The sequence below is a fragment of the Mirounga angustirostris genome, unplaced genomic scaffold, assembly GCF_029215605.1.
Source record: "Mirounga angustirostris isolate CCGP_5_RB_7025 unplaced genomic scaffold, mMirAng1.0.hap1 SCAF_9, whole genome shotgun sequence".
Taxonomy (NCBI): domain Eukaryota; kingdom Metazoa; phylum Chordata; class Mammalia; order Carnivora; family Phocidae; genus Mirounga; species Mirounga angustirostris.
The window spans coordinates 104,375,469-104,384,666 of NW_026991717.1; the positions used below are offsets into that span (position 1 = coordinate 104,375,469).

At 48.5% G+C, this 9,198-nt stretch overlaps 1 protein-coding gene and 1 long non-coding RNA gene across 2 annotated transcripts in view; one reads left to right on the forward strand and one right to left on the reverse strand.

Annotated features, from left to right (window-relative positions):
- LOC123861652 (uncharacterized) overlaps positions 1–8,933 on the forward strand; it is a 39,930-nt gene extending 30,997 nt beyond the window's left edge. The window contains exon 7 of the long non-coding RNA XR_006795084.3: positions 5,255–8,933. This is a non-coding gene — a long non-coding RNA (uncharacterized LOC123861652). The remainder of the gene's footprint in view (positions 1–5,254) is intronic.
- On the reverse strand, positions 229–3,709 carry GPR135 (G protein-coupled receptor 135). The gene has a single exon (XM_045900964.3). The coding sequence runs from the start codon at positions 3,460–3,462 to the stop codon at positions 1,933–1,935; it is 1,530 nt and encodes a 509-aa protein (XP_045756920.1). The 5' UTR covers positions 3,463–3,709; the 3' UTR covers positions 229–1,932.
- Positions 8,934–9,198: the final 265 nt, after the last annotated feature.

The following is a 9,198-nucleotide window of genomic DNA, read 5'->3' on the forward strand; positions in this document are numbered from 1 at the left end:
CTGTGTGTGTGTATATATATATATACACACACATATATATATGAGTGCTAAAGAGGAGAGATTATCTCATCCACTTTGTACTACATTGAGTGTAGCAAGATATATACAGATAACTTATAAACTTATGATTGTGATGATGCCTTGAGCACGGGAAAAAATTAAGTATCTTTAGCTCTGACACGAATCATGTATTTCCATCTTTGATTACAAAATAGTGACATACACCCACCTATCACACAAAAGTTCAAATACTCATTAACATCTTTAAATACAAGGAAAAAATGGTGGCTATTTCACGTTGAAATCTTTATATGATAGCTGATGTCATGCCATATCCAGTTTATTTTTTTATTATGTTATGTTAATCACCATACATTACATCATTAGTTTTTGATGTAGTGTTCCATGATGCGATATCTAGTTTAAAGTACTTATTCCAGTAAGGCTGTGAAATGTTGAAGACAAGAGGGGCAGGTGGAGGAAAGGAAAGAAAGAGGGAGAAAACATAAAAATATCTTTTAAAATTCTGAGTAAATGATTCTGTGAATAGTGGCATTTAATGAGAGAAATTTCACACACACAAATCGTGAATGGTGCTTTTGAATTTTAAAAAGTATCTTTGTTTTGCACATTTCTGAAAATATCTCCGGCTTGATTGAAGTTTCTTTCTGACTTTATGCCCGAATTATTAACACCCTATTACATGTAATAATACCATGTCTATTCTCCCTGTCTAATAACAACCACATTTTTTAGACAAATCATGTTTATAAAAGCAAGGATTCATTTTTTTTCATAAACTTCCAAATGTAGGAAAGTATAATGCTCTCGAAAGCTCTACCCTTATTCCAAGAATACAGCCACTTCTCAAAATATTTTTAGAATTCTTCTTTGTAATCATCTTGGGTTGTGAGCCACATAGGAAAGCCAATCTTGTTACTTCATAGGGCTCTCATTTTTGTATACATAAAAAAAAGTGGCATTACTCACCTGATTCAATCAACTTGACTTCAAATTACATTTTTGGCTGCATTTAAAATTCAAATTTACCTCAAAAGGCAAGATTTTCTACTATGAAAGTTTTTTATATATATAATATGAAAATACTCTGAGAACAGCATTCCCCCCAGTGATTAGAAACAAAAGTAGCAGGTGAGGGTAAGGGGAAAGCTTTAAAGCTTCCCAAGGCAGATAATTTTGGCGGTAGAATGAGGGGCATTAATTTTTAAAGTATAATCTTGGAATATGTTTTTAAACAGCCACACTTCTTTATGTTCATACTTCTCCTTGCCCTTCAGATGGTTGATTTTCTGGTAGTAAGACACAATTTCAAAATCCTAAAATGGTTTAAAATGGGATATGAATATAAAATTTCCCACAAATGTTACAGGGACATGGGGTGGGAGGAAGTGCACCAAAGTGTGTAAAGATAAGAATTTTTCGTTTCTAACCTGAGCACCCAAAGCATGTGTCAAAGGTGCGAGTTCTAACAATCTCCAGTTTTGTCGGATGCTGGTGATTTGGAGGGGCCTTCAAGTAATTCTGAAGGTCTCCATTCTTTCCTGAAACGCTATGTATTTGAACAAATCCTGGTTACATTCAATGATTTTGTTTGTTCGTTTCACAGTGTGATTCCTGTAATATGAGCTTATCAGTAATTGCGAATTCTATTTTTGTCATTTTTGGCACTTACAGTTCACAACGCTTGGTTGTGTGGTTCGATACTGTTTTAATTTTTGCATTTTACATGTGTCACTTTTGAAGAAGGGCACATTGTCTTGTACGTCGTTTTGGGGCAAGTGGTAAGCCTCCCCCTCCGTCTCTTTTTTTAAACGTCTGGCTTTATGAAATACACGATTCTCCCCGGAATCCTGCATCATTAAACGGAGCAGGTGAAAATCTGCCTTCACAAGCCATGCATCCTGGCCCTTCTTAGAGGCTGGTATCCCCCGCTTGGGATTTAGGTTGTTTGACCGCTGCTGTCACAGGCCCTGGGGGTCCCTCCCTGCAGAAGAGCACAACTGGATTTTTTCGGGCCCACATGGCCACATCCCCTCCCATCCCGCTGGCCCGGCTGGAAGAAGACATCCTGCTGCAGGCTCCCAGCCGGTTGGCATAGCGGTTTCGAAGGCGACTGCGGCTTCTGGCCTGCAGCCGGGGGCCCTGGCTGGGCAGGAAGGCGTCCACGTTCCTAGTCCGGTAGCCCTCTTCCCGGTTGCGTCCCAGGAGCATCGAAATGTTGGGGTTGCGCATGGCATAGATGACAGGGTTGATGGCCCCATTGGCCCAGGTCAACCAGACAGCCACCACGTTGAGGAGCGAGGGGGCTTGCGTGGCCTGGGCCTGCCGGGCCGCGGCCAGCAGCACCAGGAAGCAGTAGGGCCCCCAGCAGCCGATGACGAAGACGATCATGATCAGCACGGTGGTGGCCGTGCGCACCTCGCTGAAGAAGCGCAGCACGCGCGCGTACGTGGTCAGGGGCCGCACGCGCACGTCGCACAGGCGCACCGTCCTGCAGATGTGGTAGTGGCAGAAGCACATGAGCAGGAAGGGCAGCAGGTAGCAGGCCACCACCAGCCCCACGCTGTAGGCCGCGCCCAGCTGCGCGGGGTCCGGGGACGTCCGGTACAGGCAGCCGTGGAAGCTCTGTGCCGCCGGGGGCGCGCGGGGCGCGCGGAGCAGCTCCCAGGGCAAGGAGAAGCCCAGGGCCGCCAGCCAGGCGCCGGCCAGCAGCTGCAGGGCCCGGCGGCGGCCGATCTTCTCCCGCGGCGGCCGCACGATGGCGCAGTAGCGGTCCAGCGAGATGAGGGCCACGCTGAGCGTGGACACGATGCCGAAGCACGAGCTGAAGAAGCGGCTGGCGGCGCAGAAGCCGCGCCAGGGCCCCGCGGCCGGGGAGGCGGCGGCGGCGGCGGCGGCGGCGGCGGGGGCCGAGCCCCCCGGCGGCGTGAAGAGGTCCAGGAAGGCGGCGGGCAGGCAGAGCAGCGCCGTGAGCAGATCCGACAGGGACAGGGACAGGATGAAGGCGTTGGTGACGGTGCGGAGCTGCCGGTGCTTCACGATCACCCGCATCACCGCGCAGTTGCCCAAGCTAGACAGCAGGAAGATGAGCAGGAGCACGAGCGCCTGGGCCGCCACCGCCGCCCCGTGCGACAGCAGCGGCGCCGCCTCGGGTCCCTGCGGCGGCCTCCCCGCCGCCCCCGCCGCCCCCGCCGCCCGGGGCCCGCCCGGGCCGCCGCCAGCCGAGGCGCCAGTGCTGTCGCCCCCGCTCCCGTCGCTCTGGTTCCCCAGCGCCGCGGCCGCCGCGGTCGCCACGGTGCCGAAGGACAGCACGGCCGCCGCCGTCGCGGCGGAGGAAGTCCCGCCAGGTGCGGCGGCCGCGGAGGGGGCTCCGGGGTGTGGGCTGCCCAACGAGGCCATTCTCGCTGGCGGGCGGGCCGGCGGCGGCGGCGGCTCCTCCATTGGGCCCCGCGGCGGCTGCGGCTGTGTTCATCCCGCACCGGGGGAGGCGGCCGCAAGCCCGAGCGGGGGTGGCTCGGGCTGGGGTGAGAAGCCTCTGCCGGGCGTCGGGCTCGGCGGGAGGGGTGGCCGTCGCCCCGGACCCCGCGGATTCTTTGACGTGGGCTCCAGACGTTGCCGAGGGAACGGTGTTTACGCAGGAGCGCGGGGCGGGACGCCGACCCAGTACCCTCCGAAGAGCCGGGCCGCATCAGCCCTCCCCGCGGTTATCCAGCCAAGGGGTCTGGGCTTCAGAGGGGGTCGGGTCGACCCCCTCGGGGCCCTCATTTATATGAGGGCCAGGAAAAGCGGGGCCGGCCGTCATAGAAACGACCAAATTCAACAAGGGTTCACCCTCAAGCTGCCTTGTTGGATACAAATGTCCTACAGGGAGGCCTTGGTTGTGCTTCCTGTTGTCGTTTCTGGCACATGCAGGTAGGAAAGGGATCTAGAACCTGAAGTGAAAAGCAGTCCAAATCCGGAGATTTAAACTTTAGGGGCAGAATAATATGAACCAGGTGTTCTCAAACTTGAGCATGCAACAGAATCAGGTAGAGGGCTTGTTAAAACACAAGTGACTGGGCCCAACCCGAGTTTCAGATTCCGTAGATCTAGGGTCCTGTCGCAGAATTTGCATTTCTAACAAGTTCGTAGGTAGTGATGATATTGCTGGTCCATGGACCGCACTTTGAGAACCACTGAGGAATGAGCTTATTAAAATGCACATTCACTGGCTGACTCCTAGGATTACTGAGGATGGGCCCATGAATCTAAACCCCACAGATCTGATACAGGCGCTCTGAGGAGCTAGGATATGGATCTTGGAGGCAGCATGTCATCTTATTTTCAAGGGCCTAGACCTCAGGACCATAACGGGTTCACACATGGTGGGGAGCGGGGAGGCGGAGGAGGGGTAGGGAACAATTGGCATCCTTCCTCAGTTCTCTGGAATGTAGTGTGTTTTGAGTGTCAAGTGCTACCAGCCAGGGGGTCACCACTGATGCAGCTCCAGGTATCTGGCTGGGAGATTCAGGAACAAAGAGGTCCCTCCTGCCCAGGGAAGCTGCATCTCAGGTTCCTGAGCAGAGCCTCTAATGGGGAGAAATGTGATAAATCCTTAGGTTCTTTAAAACCACGGTTTTCAAAGTGTGGACCCTACACCAGCAGCATTAGCATTACCTGGGACCTTGTTAGAAATGCAGATTCTCAGGCCCTACCCCAAATCTACTGAATCTGAAATCTAGGGGTGGGGCCCAGCCACACACCCTGCAAGTGATTCCGATGCACAGTATAGTTTGAGAAACACTGCTCTAAAGAATGACCAGTGTACTTGCAGATCTTAGAATCACTGATATTAGTGCTTTGGATGCTTATTTCAGTGAGGAAAAATATCTTACTGGAAATTTGCAGTGTAAATAGAAGTTTATTTAAGGTGGTAAACTAATGCATTATAGGAATGCATTATTAGATGTTTAGCAGTAGCTCTAGCCTCTACCCACAACATGCTAGTAGTGACAACTAAAAATGTCCCTGGAGGGAGGCAGGATGACCACAACTGAGAACCACTGAAGTAAGACAAAAATATAGAACAGATGAATTTATTTAGCAAATCTCTGTGCTAGGTTTTCAGAGATAACAAATAAGGATCTCAGCCCAAAGAAGCTTACAGTTTTAGGCAAACACAAATATAGTACAATATCATTAGTGTTGTTTAAAAATATAATGAAATTCTATAGAGGTGACTGACTCTTCCTAGGGTAGCTGACGAAGACTTCACACAAGTGGTGACATTGGACTCTCCAAAAAGAGAAGACAGGGAAGGACATCTGTGCAAGTCTGAAGGTCAGTGCCTAAGTCCTTGACTCTTGAGTACTGGTGAGTGAGGTTAGGGAGTGAAGAGAGAAATAAATGATAAAATGATAAATGATAAAAGTTGACTGGGGCGCTCTTATGAAGGCCTCACATGCCATGTTACAGAGATTGAACTGCATCAGGGGCAGATGGGGTAATGGCACTGGTCATTGAAGGAGTTGAAGCATGGGAAGGCGGTGATCAGGTATGGCTCAGGAAGATGAGAGGGACCTCACACTCTCCTGGTTTTCTGCCTGCCTTGTTTGCCTCAGTGTCCCCTGCATGTTCACCCCCATCATCTGCCTCTAAATGCTAGAGTCCATGGAGGCCTAGTCCTCAGCAGCTCTGAACTTCCTCCCTCATCTCACTCACACCCAGAGCTTTGAAAACTATATATTCATAGCTCCATATTATATCACCAGCCTCAAGCCCTATTGCTTGTTTCTTGGCATCTCCCCTGAATGTGCAAAAGCAGCTCAAACTCAACATGACCAAAATGGAATTCATGATCCACTATTCCTAAAAACCCTTGGTCCTCAACCTCTTGTATCTCAGAAAATGGCACTATCTTCCATCTAGCTTATAAGGCGAAAACTTAGGCTTCTTTCTTTCTTTTTGTTTTTAAAGATTTTATTTATTTGACAGAGAGACACAGCGAGAGAAGGAACACAAGCAGGGGGAGTGGGAGAGGGAGAAGCAGGCTTCCCGCCAAGCAGAGAGCCCGATGCGGGGCCCGATCCCAGGACCCCGGGATCACGACCTGAGCCAAAGGCAGACGCCCAACGACTGAGCCACCCAGGCGCCCCCTTAGGCTTCTTTCTAGATTAATTCCTCTTCCTCACCACCAGCCCATGTCCAATTTTTCACCAAGACTTAGGGATTTTACTTGTTAAGTATCTTTCTACCCATTCACTTCCTCCATCCCTTCATCTTCCACCTGAATCTTAGCTCTCACCCTCTCTTCTTTAAACTACTGCTGCCACTCTGAACTGGTCTCCCCACATCCAGCCCCTACTCTACACGGTAGGCAGAATGCCTTTCAACAAAATAAATTTGGTCATGCCAGTCACTTACTTAAACCCCCCTAATGACTTTCTCCTTTTAATTTAGGATAAGGACCCCAATCCTTAATATTTCCTACAAGGCACTGCGTGAGCCGACATCTGCTTCCTTTCTGGTCTCATTTGGGGCCCTGTTCCTTCTTTTTGCCCCAGTCTAGTCACACTGGCCTTTTGTGAGTTTTTTAAACCACCCCTCATAGGGCATTTGCACATGCTGTCCCCTCTGCCTAGAGAGCTCCATTTCCTCTCTTTCCCTGCATTCCCTTGCATCCCTGTCTCCACATGAATGTTAGTCTCTCAGAGGAAGCCTTCCTCGGCTTATAGCACATCAGCACTGTCTATAATTACGTTTTTGTGATGAATCATTACCTGCCTCCCACTGTAGACTGTAGGCTTTGTGAAGACTAGAACTTTGTCTGGTTGGCATGTTATTAGATCCTTAAGACTTAGCAGTTTTCGATACACAAAACCTATTTTTGAGTGACCATGGGAGGAGAATCTGGCAACCAGGAGACCAGTTAAGAAAAGGCATTGTAATAGCCCAGAGGAGAAATGAAAAGAGTCTGAATTAAGGCTTAGTGAAGAAGAAGAGATTTTAAGGAGGTAATATATGGATTAGGGTCTTTGGATATAAACAATATCCTGTCTCACTTAAGCAAAAAAGGGATTTATTGGAGGGATAGGGGGAGTTCACATTACAAAAGGATAATCTAACAGCTAGCCCCAAGAACAAGAGGAGTCAGGGCAGAGATAGCAGGTCGAGAAGCAGAAACAAATGGAGGGTGATCTCTTTAAAGCACTATTGGAGTAAGTCCACTTCAGCCATTTTTCAGACCTTATGTCATTTCTCTCAAGATCCCAGGTCCAGGGAGAGAGAGTCTGGCAGTCCCAGCAAAGCTGCGTGCAGGGGATGGATAGTTTTCCACAGGAAAAGGTGAGTGTTGTTGACAAAGGGAGGAGAAAGGAATGATGCCAGCCGAATCCACAGACATCCACCTCAGGAGCATCAACAGACAAGATGAAAGGGCATGAACAAGAAGCCAAGGATAAATCGCAGGTTCCCAGCTTGCAGGATGGTGGTACCATTCATCAGGTTAGAGAATACAGGAGGAGTATTCTAGGGGGCGGATGAGTCTGACTTGCCCACCAAGTAGTTGACCTGCAGTATGGCTCTGAACCTTAGGACTTAGGGATTTGGAAGTTTTCAGCCTCTCTCTACAAGAGAGAAAAGCATGAGCATGGATGTGATGACTAGGGACAGGGTATTGAGTGAAGAGAGAGAAGAACCATGGGTGGAATGCTAGGGAGTAGAAAAAATTAAGAAGCAGGTAAAGGGAAAAAAGCCAGGCAGGTTAGAGTGACATATTTAATGAGGCACACTGGCCAATTGAGAAGTCAGAGGTCTTGTGTTTTTGATTTTCATTTTGTTTTGTTTTTCAAAGTAAGGTAATTTCCTCAGCCTCTTCTGAAGAAGGAAAGTTGCTGTGACCATGAGGTCACCTCGTGGCCAAGAGCTCATAGGCTCCTTATGTATTTTAGAGCAAAAAGGAGAAGGCTCACCTGTAAAGCCTGGACCCAAATGGGTAACTAAAATAGATTGTTTAGGAAGTTTTGCTACTCAAATGCAGTCCTACTAGTCGCATCAGCATCACCTGGGAGCTTGCTAGAACTGCACCACCCCATACCTAATGAATGAGAATCTGCAGCTTAAGATCCCCAGGTATTGATACACACACGTATGAGAAACATTGTCCTAAAGAGGGATGGTATGGAATTTGTGGGTTTTAGGAGTTGAAGAGAAGGGTGCCCCAACTCTTATGGAGTCTAGAGGACTTGGAGCCAAACTCATTGCAACTTCATGGTGAAGAGGAGATGGCCCTGGGCCCACACAATTGCAGCACTGGTGGTTACTAATGGGGACTGAGTACTAAGCTCATGACCTTGAGAGCTTCCCTGAGTGTCTCTATGGCTGACCCAGCACCAAGGGCATGTAGATACTTGCTCTAACATGAACCACACTTGGCTGCCAGGAGTCCGCAGCAGCATCCACCGTGGATTGCATAAACCCTCAGGGGGCTGTTAGATCTGGCAGTTAGATCAAGCATAATTTCCAACAAATAATGACGTAGAAACCAAATGACAATAGTCAAATAACAAATGGGAAGACGAGAAAATGTACCCAATGAACAGAGAGTCAGGAATATAGAAATTTGACTACAAAGAGAAGGAAACAGGGGTGACAGCAAGCTAGAGAAGGAAGGCAGACAAAGGATGTTTTGCATCATTTTGTTTATGATGAGCACATTTAAGTATCTAGAGCTAAGAGATCAGTGAGGGAAAGGAGGTTGGCTTGAAAGAAGTTAGTTAAGGAGGCAAAACACTTACCAAGGATAGTAAGGGATAGTTGTGAGCAATATTTAGAAGGTAGCCTCAGCGGGGCTTTGTGACTGGTTAGACACAAGGGGGGGGGGGTAGTTAATTTCCCTAGTGTTGACGCCAGGAGAGGCGGTGAAGTACAGAAGGGGTGAATATTACCGCAAGGGTTTGGCTCTGGTTTGGATTAGAATTTAGGAAGATATAGGCAATGCCTACTTTTTAATGTAGATAAGTTAATATGACTTGTGAAATTTGGAGAGAAAATAGTAGTTCTATTCTCATTTAATTAATTTATTTATTTAAAAAGATTTTATTTATTTATTTGACAGCAAGAGAGGGAGCACAAGCAGGGGGAGTGGGAGAGGGAGAAGCAAGCTCCCCACTGAGCTGGGAGCCTGATGCAGGGCTCCAT